A 13,804-nucleotide genomic window follows, 5' to 3' on the forward strand; every position below is an offset into this window, starting at 1 on the left:
TTTGTCCAAAATTATGTGTCCATAAGTGTGTGGAGTTACATCTTGGTCTTTGATTTGAGTCCACTGATCTCGTCCCTGTGATCACCTTTTGCCATCACTCTTCCCCATCTCGATTTTGCAGGTCCAGTTCTCACTGTCCCCTTCCCTCCAAGTCTGTGACATGGGTGAATGGAAGAAATGTTGGGTGACACTGATCTCCAACTGAAGTAAAATACATTGAAGATACAGTGAAGTAGAGGCTTGTTAGATAGAACGCTAAATTAAAATGGAAATTAACCTGCGGCTTTCTCAACACATTTCCTTACTTTGCACAATTCAGATCCTCAGAAGAATTTTCTTTTTCCTCAAATGCAATTTAAATGACTTCCTTTGTGAAGCCTTCCCAGTAGCTATGGCACTCTGTGATTTCTCTAAAGCTTACAGTAAGAGTGTAATTTACTGTGTATGAAACAATATGGTAACCATTGCTTATGAGTGTGTTTTTAGACTCATGCTTTGTTACCTATCTCCTAACAAGCTATGACATCAGAAGGCAGAATAAATATTTGTTGGATAATGAACCATTAAAAACAGGGAGGGAGGACTGATGATCAAAGAGATTAAGAATGGGCTGGTTTAACCCCCAGAAACAGCTGACCAGACAAAGGTTAACTCTTGAATCCCAGGCATCAGTCTGGGAATCCAGCATGGGACTGATCAAGACCCCCTGAATCTGGGTGTCAGTGAGGAGGCCTAGGGAATCTATTGAGCCTTGGACAGCAGATCAGTACCCATCCCAAGTATACACACGGACTTTGGACTCCCATAGAACAATGTGAGGTGCACTCTCACCCTGAACTCTTGGGGAAGGGTCTAGGCCCTGCCCTATATGAAATGACAGACTATGGACACCCCCATGGAGGGCCTCACCCTCCCTGGGGGAATGAGGGGATAACGGGGGAGGGGCTGGGGGGAGGGCACGGGAGGAGGGGAGGGAAAGGGAGAGGGACCTGGAACTGACTTGTGAAGCAACCTTGTTTCTTATCTAAATTTAAACTGGAAAATAAAATAAAAAAAAGAAAAAAAAAAGAAAAAATTTTTGTAACAATTCCAAAGATTTCACAAACATGCTTGCTTTTTAGACTATGGTATATTATTTATTGAAAATGTGACTATTTTAAATAGTTTTTCTTTTTTCTTACAGGACCAGTGTTCCCTTTTAACTTTCAGAATGAATATCCATGTAACACTCAGTGCTTACAGAGTGGAGTTGGCAGAGTAAGTCTTAGAAATTATTACAGATTGGGCTGGGTAGTAGCACATTGGCACAGTGAATGCTTATCCAGAGTGTTTGTTTTGTGTGTGTGTAATATGTATACATACATTATAGATTGTAAAATGACATTGCTAAGTGACTGTATGCCAACTCTTGTGTGAAGATGTAGCCAGAAAAATAAAAGATCAGAGACTGATATTGGGATTCAAACTACAAGCTGAAGATCAGAAAAGCAAAGTAGTGGGCCACTAACTTGTCACTAACTCAGGCTGAATGGGCTGATCCTGCTGCCTCTCATCCTGCTGCCTCTCAGTGGAGAATCCTCAATGTGGCTGGAGAATGAATGCCTGATACTATGACCCTGTTTCTGTCTTAAATACCTCTCATGCGTCCTAGGTTTAAAGACATGAGCTCTGATTCATTTTCTGTTAACCCATGGTGTTCTTAGACTCAGAGATCCATCTGTCCTCCTGAGTCCTGGGATTAAAGGTTTGTACCACCACCTCCTAGCTTCTGGCTGCTGGGATTAAAGGGGTGTGCCTGACTTCTATGTCTTGAGGCTGGTTTTGCTTTCTGAATCCTCAGACAAGCGTCAGTAAATCATAAATAACATCACATTAAGAGTATTTCTTTCTTTAAAAAAGATTAAGATATATTTTATGCATACATTAAGGATTGCATGCCCACCCATAATACTTCTCAGCATTTTCAAATGTAAAAAAATTCCTTTAATCTCAGCACTCAGGAGGCAGAGGCAGGCAGATCTCTGTGAGTTTGACACCAACCTGGTCTACAAAGCTACACAGAGAAATCCTGTCTCAAAAACAAACAAAAAAACACACAAAAAAGTTTTCCTATATTTGCTTAAAAAATTGAAAAGATAACCTGACAATTTAAAACTGTATGTGCCTTTCTAAAATTAATTCCATTTTCTTGCTACCCTCCCCAGAACTAACTATTCTGATTGTTATTTTTCCATGAATATATTTTGAATTTTTGCTATAATGGAATTATTTTAAAATTTTTCTTTTACATTAATGTTTATGTTAAAAACATAAATACTATGATTCTTAGTGGAAGTTTCCTTCTGGCTTATAGCCCTTCCCTGGTGGTCCTTTTTCTACTAACATAAGTAGATATTTTGATGCAGATAACCTAGAGTCAAACTGTGGGGGCACAGGCATTAACAACTGGGAAAGCTAGGCAATGTTTAACAAATGGAGCAGCACTGTGGGTGCTGATGGAGAAAAATAATTCAGTTTACATGAACATACCTCATTAGGAGTTCATTTTTTTTATGGGCAGGTGTTTCAGTTTTATAACAATGTAACAATGACTCTCCAGAGCAATTTCAGTTTTTCAGGGTTGAAAGGTTGCCTATAGATAAACAACAAACAGACAAAACTAGGAGAGAACTGCTGTGTTCAACAATGATCTCACAGCACTCAGGAGGTAGAGGAAGTTGAATCTCTTGTGAGTCGAGGTCAACCTGGTCTTCAGAGGGAGATCCAGGACAGCCAGTGCTACACAGAGAAACCCTGTCCCAAACAAAACAAAAACCAGAACAAATCAAAACAAGACAGAAAACAGTATTGTCACCTCCAGCTCTGTTGGGTACTCAGATTATGCGCCGAGGTAAATTATCCATGTAGTGCATGGAACTCTGTGCCTAACAAGGGTCCTTATCTTGCTGTTATCAGACACAATGATTTTTTTCTTCCTAAGTGGTTGTAAATTCTTGTGTTGCTTTGAATTTTTATTCTCTGTGGCTTGAGAATTGGCATATCTTTTCATGTGTTTAGTTGATGTGGTGCTTAAGAGAGATTGCCCATATCTTCTCATGCTACCTTCTTTTTTAAATGGTCCTTGGAAACATGTTTTGGGTTTTGATTATTGTTCTTATAATCACAGCAAATAATTTAAGAACATGGTCTATGAGAATGTTGTTTCATATTTGGGAATTTGTGAGTTTCTAAGAAGAGATGTCATGTGTTTCTTTGTATTTCCAATTCCAGCCACAGTGCTCTTGTTTCTTAGGTACCCTGTGTTCATTAGGGCCATTGCTGTCTAACTAGCATCTTTGTAAGAATTAGAAGAAAACCAAAAAATTATTGAAAAATTACAACTTTGTTATATTTTGTGAAGGGTTCTCTTTTAGATGCACACCCCTCATAGCAATGTAGAGCAGGACCAGACTTCAAATCCACTTCAGCTAGCTCTGGCCATTTGTTTTAGTCATTAAACTCATCTGGTCTTTACTTTGACTGTAAATGATCATGCTTACCTTCGTATTATTATGACAGTTAAGTCACAGAACCTATAATCACTTTGTAAAACTTTCAGTAAGTATACTTTTTACATGTATGAAATATTCTAGATAGCAGTTATTTTAATATGAACAGGCACGAAAAAGTATAATTTTACCTTTGATGTTAGGCCTTGTTTTGAAGTAGCTGTTTTGGAGTTAATGATAATTTACTAAAATTTTAGATGTGAGAAATATGTTTTTACATGTATTTATCTGTGCAAAGTGTATGTGTGTGTGTGTGTGTGTGTGTGTGTGTGTGTGTGTGTGTGTGTGTTACAACTCACTGAGTGTAGTTAGTGTTGCTGGCATGGGTGTGCATTTGGGGTTGCTTCTTGGGTCATGAGTACCTTACCAATGGCTGCACCTCTGAAGGAAAATAACTTTCTCTCTTCCAGTTGCTAATAATGCCAATATTCCCCATCAGGTCTAGAACCTCATGCGCTCCTCTGTCACCCATGCTAAAATGTTGAAGGGCTCAATTGTGTGCAGGTCTTGTGCAGAAAACCATAGCTTCTGTGAGTTCATGTGTACAGTATCCATGCCATATCCAGAAAAAGCATTTCACAACACTCCTTCCTTTCTTATATTCTTTTCACTGAGGGCTGGGAGAGATACTGGTGTTCCATTTAGGACTGAGAAATCAGCATTCATTTTGACCAGTTAGGAATCTTTGAATTAACTACTCACCATCCTAACAGAATGTGGTGAGTTAACTGCATAACGTGCCTGCCGTTGTTTCATTACTGGTCGTATCTCAACTGGCAAGTCAGTATTATATAGAACAGGGCTTATCACTGTATCATCAGGATGAAAGCAATACTTCTGTGACCAAGGATGAGAGCATTACTATCTGGAGTGTAGGCATAAATACTAAAGCACTTAGACATGTCCATTTAGCAAAGCAACAGTAGTGAACTACTTCCTCAGAGTATATTTCCTCACAAGTCATGAACATTTGACCATACAGCACCAGGCAAGAGTTCCTTTTGTGAAATGGGCCTGAAATCTCAATAGAATGTGGTAGTTAACTGTGTAATATGCATGCCACTGTTTCACTGCTGGTCACATCTTGACTGGCAAGTGGTTATTATACAGCACATAGGGTATCAGTGGGTAAGATCATTGATGATTTGTTCCACGTTAGCCTGAACAGTGTCTTTTGGCACTATAAAAGTTAGCCAGAGAGGAGGAAGTTTTCAGGTCAGGTCAAGTTTGATGTCTCGGTGTCCTACAACCCTTATGTGTGGTTTCAGAATTAGCGTCCTACCATCTGATTGTGTTGGGTAACCAAGGACAATGGCAATAAGTATATTGTTTTGGGGAATTCTGACCCCCATGCAACAGCTCATAGGGAGGTTTGAGCTGAGATTGACTTGGAATGCTGTCGCCCTCTGTAACCCAGGCTGCCCCTGAATTCACAACTCTCCCACCTCTGCCATCTGAGTGCTGGGGCTGTAAGTATGCAGCAGAATGCCAGCTTTCTGTTGTTCACTTCACAAAGCAAACTTATGGTCAGGGTTTATTGGTTAGCTCCAAGTATTCCTTGAATAATATTTTTGGCTATACAAAAATACCTTGAGTGGTTAAAAACATGTTACATAAACTTTCCAGACCCGTTTTTTTTTAATTTTAAATTTAAATTTAAATTAGAAACAAGGTTGCTTCACATGTCAATCCCAGTTCCCTTTCCCTTTTCCTCCCCTTCTCCCGTGCCCTCCCACAAACCCTCCCAATATCCCCTCATTTCCCCAGGGAGGGTGAAGACCTCCATGGGGTGTCCATAGTCTGTCATTTCATCCAGGGCAGGGCCTAGACCCTCCCCCAAGAGTCCAGGGTGAGAGTGCATCTCTCATTGTGGGATGGGCACCCAAAGTCCATTTGTATGCCAGGGATAAATACTGATCTACTACCCAAGGCGTAGGCCTCCTCACTGACACCCACATTCAGGGGGTCTTGATCAGATCCATACTGGATTCCCAGCCATCAGTCTTGGGATTCAATAGGTAACCCTTGTCAGGTCAGCTGTTTCTGGGGGGTTAAACCAGCCCAGTCTTAATCCCTTTGCTCTTCACTCCTCCCTCTCTGTCACTGGGTTCCTTGAGTTCAGCTCAGTGTTTAGCTGTGGGAGTCTGCCTCTGCTTCCATCAGCCACTGAATGAAGGTTCTGTTTCCCACACTCTGGCCATGGGATTGTAGGCTGGCACTCCCCAGATCTACGTCTAAAATCCATATATGAGAGAGTACATACCATGTTTGTCTTTTTGTGACTGGGTTACCTCACTCAGGATGGTTTCTTCTAGTGCCATCCATTTGCCTGCAAATTTCAGGATTCCATTGTTTTTTTTTTTTTCTGCTGAATAGTACTCCATTGTGTAAATGTACCACATTTTCTCTATCCACTCTTCAGTTGAGGGGCATCTAGGTTGCTTCCAAGTTCTGGCTATTACAAATAATGCTGCTATGAGCATAGTCTAACAGATGTCCTTGTTGTATGAATGTGCATCTTTTGGATTTATGCCTAAGAGTGGAATTGTTGGGTCTTGTGGTAGGCTGATTCCCATTTTTCTGAGAAGTCTCCATACTGATCAAATCCAAGTTTAAATGTATGTTTTCTTACTCAACAGTGTAAGACAAATGGAATGCAAGCCTTTTCTCAAGGTCTTAATGAGCAACAGCAACACCAGTCTCCAGTTAAAAAAGGTACACTTTTGCGAAAATTCTCAACTTTACTCACACAGTATCCTCAGTATTCACATAAGGTCAATTGTCTTTGTTATTTGCCTTTAGGTTTATTTCTTTGTATTAGTAGTTATGTTGATTTTTCTGCTCTCAAAGAAATACCAGAATATCAATGATTTCAATGAGATTGAAGATTATACATTTTATTAAATTTTTCATTGGTTTGTTTGTTTGACTGATTTGTAATATACAACATACATACCTACATATATAGTTTCATCCCCTCTCTCTCCTCTCCTACTTTTCCTCCCTCTCTTCATTGTGAATGTCTAACCCCTGTCAGGTACTAGATACACGATTCTCAAGAGTTTCCCCTGTGCTGGCACACATTTCCCCAGTTCCTTCTTTCAGTGCTGAGAATTTTAATTAGATGACTCCTCACTTGAGTATTTATCTTTTGTTGCTGTATTTTAGGATTAGATGTAAAAAGTGAGTGTCAGATTTTTTTTAATTTTTTTATTTTAATTTTAAATAGCTTGTTTTACATGTCAATCCCAGTTCCCTCTCCCTCCCCTCTTCCCGCACTCCCCTTCCCCCCTCCCTCCCACCCTATTGCCAAATCCTTCCACATAGGGGATATCTAGAGTCTGTCATTTTACTCTTGGTAGGGTCAAGGCACTCCCCTAAGAGTCCAGGCTGAGAGAGTATCTCTCTTTGTGCTATAGGCACATGAAGACAGTTTGTATACCAGGGATAGACACTGATCCACAGCTCAGGGCCCCATAGGTTGCCCAGGCCTCCTCACTGACACTCACATTCGGGAGGGTCCAGATCAGTCCCATTTTGGCCTCCCCACTGTCGGTCTGGGGTCCAAGAGCATTCCCCTGTTCAGATCAGCTGTCTCTGCTGGTTTTGCCAGCCCATTCTTTGCCAATTTGCTCATCACTCCTCTCTCTCTGTCACTGGGTTCCTTGGGTTCAGTTCAGTGATTAGTTGTGTGTTTGCCTCTGCTTCCATCAGTCACAGGATGAAGGCTCCCGGATGGTTATAGACATCAAATTCATTATCAGGAATGGGCATTCGAGGTGGTCCTTCCACTATTGCTTAGCTTGCCAATTGATGTTATACCTTTAGATCACTTGAGGTCACTCTGGTGCCTGATCTGTCTTCGATCCTATGATTCCCTCTTCCCCCTATTCTACCCCCACCCCCTCAACTTCCTGTTCCCCCATGACCAACTCCCTTCCTCTTCATCCCCTCTCTTCTTCCCAGGTCCCACTCCCCCCCACCCCTCGCCGTGTTCCCCATCCATTCAGAGGATCTTGTCTCCATCCTCTTCTCTTGGGTACTATGCATATATGCATATCTTTTAGGTTCTTTCCTGTTTCCCAGACTCTCTATCTGTGGAAGTGCAGACTGGCACTATCCTGATCCATATCTAAAATCCATATATGAGTGAGTACATACCATGTTTGTCTTTTTGTGACTGGGTTACCTCACTCAGGATGGTTTCTTCCAGTGCTATCCATTTCCCTGCGAATTTCAAGATTCCATTGTTTTTTTCTGCTGAGTAATACTCCATTGTGTAAATGTACCACATTTTCTCTATCCACTCTTCAGTTGAGGGGCATCTAGGTTGCTTCCAGGTTCTGGCTATTACAAATAATGCTGCTATGAACATAGTGGAGCAGATGCCCTTGTTGTATGAACCTGCCTCATTTGGATAAACGCCTAAGAGTGGAATTGCTGGGTCTAGTGGTAGATTAATTCCCATTTTCCTGAGGAATCTCCATACTGATTTCCAAAGAGGCTGCATGAGTCGGCACTCCCACCAGCAGTGGAGGAGTGTTCCTCTCTCTCCACATCCTCTCCAGCATAAATTGTCTTCGGTGTTTTTGATTCTAGCCATTCTGACAGGAGTAAGATGGTATCTCAGAGTTGTTTTGATTTGCATTTCCCTGATGGCTAAGGATGTTGAGCACTTTCTTAAGTGTCTCTTGGCCATTTTAGCCTCCTCTACTGAGAATTCTCTATTTAGCTCTGTACCCCACCTTTCTAGTGGATCCTTTGGTGTTTTGGAGACTTGTTTCTTGAGTTCTTTGTAAATTTTGGAGATTAGCCCTCTGTCAGATGTAGGGTTAGTGAATATCTTTTCCCATTCTGTGGCCTGCCTTTTTGTCTTTTTGACTGTGTCCTTTGCCTTACAGAAGCTTTTTAGTTTCAGAAGGTCCCATTTGTTAATTGTCGATCTCAGTGCCTGTGCCACTGGTGTTATGTTTAGGAAGTGGTCTCCTGTACCAACTCGTTGAAGAGTATCTCCCACTTTCTCTTCTAAAAGTTTCAGTGTGGCTGGATGTATGTTGAGATCTTTGATCCATTTGGACTTAAGTTTTGTATAAGGCGATAAACATGGATCTATCTGCAGTCTTCTGCATACCAGTACCCAGTTATGCCAGCACCATTTGTTGAAGATGCTTTCTTTTTTCCACTGTACAGTTTTAGCTTCTTTGTCAAAAATCAGGTGTTCATAGGTGTGGAGTGTCAGATTTTATGAATATTTACCCTTGTTCCCTTCAGGGTTTGATACTTTATAACTTTTGGTCTTTTGATTCATTTTGAGTTAATTTATGGATCTATTGTGAAATTAGAGTTCAGCTTCATTCTTTTTTTTCATGTGGCTATTCAGTATTAAAGACACATTTTCCTCATTGAATGTCCTTGGAACCTTCATTGGGAATTAGGTGATGTGGACGCAACATTTTATTTACTCTCTTGCATTATAATTTTGATTATTGTTGATATCGATTGCTCATTTAAAAGTTATTATTTGGATTGTTTTATTTCTCTGAGGTAGAAGTTAGATTGATGTACCCTAGACTATGTAAATGCATAATTTCATGATACTGTTTCAGAGTGACCTTATAGCTAGATATACCCTTGAATCTAGTTGCTTGACAGCACTTGGCATTCATAATTCATCATTATTTTCAGTTGCAATAATTCTAATAGACTCTAATTTTCAAATGGCTATATCAAAGAAATTTAAAACCCATGTTAAAATATTTGTGTAGTCATTTCATCTGTGTTGAATGTTTTTAGGAAGTTGCTCATTCTATCTTTTATAATTAATGTATGATAAGAACTCCACTATTCTTCCAGATGGTGGTAATTTGTAGTCTTTTTTGTTATTTAGATAGTAGTAAACTTTGTTTTTATTCTTCAAAGAATCAGCTTTAATTGTCTTTAATTGCTTCATCTTTAATTATCATTGGTGATTGTAAATTCCATTCTGTTACTTTGGGTTTAGTTTGTCCCCACCCTAGCATTTTAATACAGCTTATTAGGTCATTACTTGTATATAATTTTTCTAATTGATGTGGTTTACGATAAGGTGATTTTTCCCCACAAACCTCTTGTTGAGGCTCAATCCCCATTATAATGGCAATAGTGGAAAACAAGTCTTTAAACTACATTAATTCCAATCTCTGTCTCTGACATGTTCTTGTCTTCTATGCTAAGATGCCTCCTTACATATTAAGATGAAGTCAAGAGCTCCTTCCTTCCCAGATGCCATGGTGTCTGGATTTTCCAGCCATCAGAATTATAAGCTTCTTTTCTTTCTACATTACCTAGAATCAGGTATACTGTTATAGGAACACAGAAACAGAACAAAAATTTTCTTTATATATGAGTTTTATTAGTTGCTAAGTTTGTACAATGTGCTTTAATCATACTCAACTTCCTCTCATAACTCCTTTCAGATCGCCCCACCCCCACCCCACTTCCCGATCAATCCAATTCTGTGTCTTTTTACTTTTTGAAACCCATTAAATCAAATTTTTGCTGCCCAATTACTCTTAGATGTATGGTATTCCACTGGACTGTTGTCAGTTTATCAGGAGCTATAATCTTGGAGAAAACTGACCTTTCCGCTCCTAGCAGTAACAGTTGCCAAGAGTTCCTTGGCTGGGGAAGGATGTACAATCCTCCTCTGCATGGTAGGATTTGGTAGGACTTGGGCTTGTATTGGCCTTGTACATGCATAACCATTATGATTTTTGTATGAGCCCTCTGCCCTTCTGCCCAAAGACACTTCCTTAGTAATGTACAACCTCTGACTTTTACATTCTTTCTGCTTTTTCTTCAATGATCTCTGAGCTTTTGCAGGAGGGGGTGGGTTATGTCTGTTCCATTTAGGGCTGATCATTCTACAGTGTCTTATCCTTGCACCATGGCCAGTTATGAGACTCTGTTCATCATCATTTACTATGAATAGAAGATTCTCTGATAAAGGTTGCAAGATACATTAATCTAAGTCATTAGCAGTCACTTAAATACTGTGCTCACTTAGCAGAATAAAAGTAGTAACTTTAGGGATGGCCATTTAGTATTGCATAACCAATCGGAATGTTCTTCTCTGGAAAGACTACTTCTCCAGTTCTTTGATTTCCATAGTCACCAGTAGTTCTTTGTCTAGGATCAAAGCCTTGTGCACTTTCCTCTGCTGATATTAACATGTCTATTGGTGTTGTTCTTCAAAAACAAGAATTGTTTTAACATGGTAACTTCTCACTTGTGGTCTGTGACTTTTCTAACTATAGGTTCTTGGCCTAATAGTGGTGCCAGGTGTGGGTTTCATGTTGTGGAACAGGCCTTAAATCAAATCTCAAAGTGATTGATAACATCTGTTATGTTTATGTTACTACTGTCACAGTGGGCATGATTGGCCAGCCTAATCATTACTGTAGGTTTGATATAAGTGGAGTAAGACTGATGATTATTTTTCTCCTTTGATAGTGTTCATAGTACATTCCAGTACTGTGGAAGCTAGCCAGTAGGGTGGCGCTTCTAAGTCAGTACCACCATAATTTCCCCATGTTCTATGACTCAGATACGTGAAATCTTCAGCAATAGGGTTGCTCAAAACCTTTTGATGAAATAAGAATTCAATGTTTCCATTAGGTCACATACCTTTAACAAATTGACCAGAGGCTTACTGTTTGTCAGAAAATAAGGGCATTTCATATACAATTTTTCCGTATAACGTGATCTTGACTGATTATATTAAATTTGAAATTATCTGTGGCTATAGGATAATATGATTCTAAAAGGCATTTTAAGTTATCGAAGTGTGTGAGAACTATTTTTAGTGGTAGGTAGCATTTTTCTCAATTCCCATTTTTATTTCTGTTTTTGAGAATTTCACAAACTATATTTCAATTTTATTCATTCCTTACCCCACCTCTTCCCAGATCCACTCTCAATTTCCTTATTCAACCAATATTATGCCCTTTTCTTTCTTAGATGTGTGTATTTACTCGATTTTAGTAAATATATTTTAAATATATAGAGTAGAAAAACAGCAGAAAGGGAAAGTAAGCATTCTAGAGTTAGTTCCATTAATGCCAGTTTAATAGAATGATATTTGACTTACCTTTTCTATTGTGAGTACTATGGAGAAGAGCACAAATAGCATATGTAATCATGTATGTACATATACATGTGGGCACATGTATATTAAAATACTCTAAAGTTCACATGTTGGGTTCTATAGCTACTACTGTGTGAGTCCCCCAGCCTTCTGGCACAAAAATAAGTAACACACGTTGTTTTGTGCATTAACACCAAAGGGTATACACTGTTCACAAAATGATCTCCATGTTTGGAGCAATGCATATTTAGGCCTACAACTTCAATTACACAAAATGTTAAATTCTACACATCTAGTTTATAATATCCTTCTACACTGAAAATTTATTTTTAATAGGAAGAGTTATCTCCTATAGTGTTTTTTATTAATCATTAACCTCGTTCTCAGATGAAAACTTTTTAATATAATGGCCATGGCTTTGTATCTTCATCTAAATGAACAATATTCTTATCAGTGCCTTCAGTTCCTTGGGTCTGAAACACATTTTATTTTTTTCCAGTTAGTTCCCCTAAGCATCCATTACCCACTTACAATGTTTAGTTGTAATGTCCTGGTCATTGTACAATTTTTCTTTTGCTTATATTTTTCTCTAATTTTAAAATAAAATTTGAGTCTTCTGCCTTATAAAAATTTATTCTCATTGAAGCTACATTTCAGCCATATTCTACATATTTGAGAAACACTTATGTGTTTTAAATTTATGTGTGTGATTTTTTTCTGGAGTATATGCATGTGCATCAAATTTTTACCTGATGCCTGTGGAGGCAAGAGGATGTCATATTCCCTGGAACTGGAACAGATTGTGTACCACCAAGTGAATTCTGGGAACTGAACCCAAGTCCTCTGCATGAGCAGCAAGGCTTTTAACCTTTGAGCCACGTCTCCAGCCCCACACTATAAGTTTTAAATGCGATGTTTGACTTGTTCTCTTTAAAGTATTTTTAATTCCCCTATTTCTGTGTCTTATGAGTGTATCTTGAAATATATTACTTGACTTGTTAGATACTTGAGATTTTATAGATTATATTTATATTATATTATAATTATTATACATTTATAATTTAATTTTGTTATATATATTTTTAATTTATTAAGAGTTGTTTATGGTCTGACTTATGGGTTTTTGTAGGTGTCATATTTATAATTTTAGTTAAATGAAATACTTAACAATGTTCTCCAGATTACTCCTGATTTTTGTGCTTTATTTTCTTACTTTCTGAAGGAGGGTTTTATAATACTTGACATTATTGTCTATGTTTCCAAATTCATTTCTGTTAAAGTTGTTTCATTTCTTTTAAGACTCTATTATATAGAACATACTGATAATTACCTCCTTGTTTGAGAAGGTAGTCAGCCATTTCAGATTATTTATTTCTAGTCTTGGTATTGAATATATATATATATACCACATATAAAGTATAAAAATATACATACCTTCAACACAAATGTATTTGTTTAATGTGTCATTTGTAGACAGTACACAGTAAGAATAAGGCTTTCATTATCCGGTGTCAAACTTGTATGCATTTATACAATGCTTTTCATAGGAGTCAGAAAACTATATCAAATGCTTTTTTTTAGAAACAAAATTTGTTGAAATAGAGCCACACTCTTCATGTATATATCATACGTGGCCACATTTGTGCTACGACACAAAACTGAATAGTTGTAACAGATTATGTGACTCCACGATTCTCAAATATTTGCTAGCTGGTCCTTCATAAGAGACGTTCTTGTTTTTAGAGCATTCACATTTAAAGTGATTGTTGATATAGTTACATTTAGGCCTATTGTTTTATTTGTATTCTGTTAATAATAGATGATTTATTTTATTTTTCTTGTCTACTTTATATGGTTTTGTGTTTTTTATTTCATTTTTATTTATTGACCTGTTTTTGGTTATGTTTTCTTTTTTAGTTATAATCTAGGTTATAATATCAAACATTGTTACTTAATTTTAATACCCCAGACAACATTAGAACTTTAGCTTTTGACAGTGACACACATTTTAATACAATTTAGAGGGAAGAGCAGGAGTCTGCTTTACTGTCATTTCTTTTTGAAGAGGAAAGTTTCCATGTAGGATCATTTCCATTCAACTTGAATGACCTCCTTTTACCATTTCTTGCTG

General features: G+C 38.1%; 1 protein-coding gene across 1 annotated transcript in view; it reads left to right on the forward strand.

Annotated features, from left to right (window-relative positions):
- Positions 1–13,804, forward strand: part of CUNH8orf88 (chromosome unknown C8orf88 homolog) — a 36,597-nt gene that overhangs the window by 17,224 nt on the left and 5,569 nt on the right. Inside the window, exons 3-4 of the mRNA XM_021225287.2 lie at positions 1,184–1,257; positions 6,188–6,263. Of these exons, the coding sequence (XP_021080946.1) occupies positions 1,184–1,257; positions 6,188–6,263 (150 nt within the window). The remainder of the gene's footprint in view (positions 1–1,183; positions 1,258–6,187; positions 6,264–13,804) is intronic.

Source organism: Mesocricetus auratus, unplaced genomic scaffold (genome assembly GCF_017639785.1).
Source record: "Mesocricetus auratus isolate SY011 unplaced genomic scaffold, BCM_Maur_2.0 Super-Scaffold_6730, whole genome shotgun sequence".
In the NCBI taxonomy this organism is placed as follows: domain Eukaryota; kingdom Metazoa; phylum Chordata; class Mammalia; order Rodentia; family Cricetidae; genus Mesocricetus; species Mesocricetus auratus.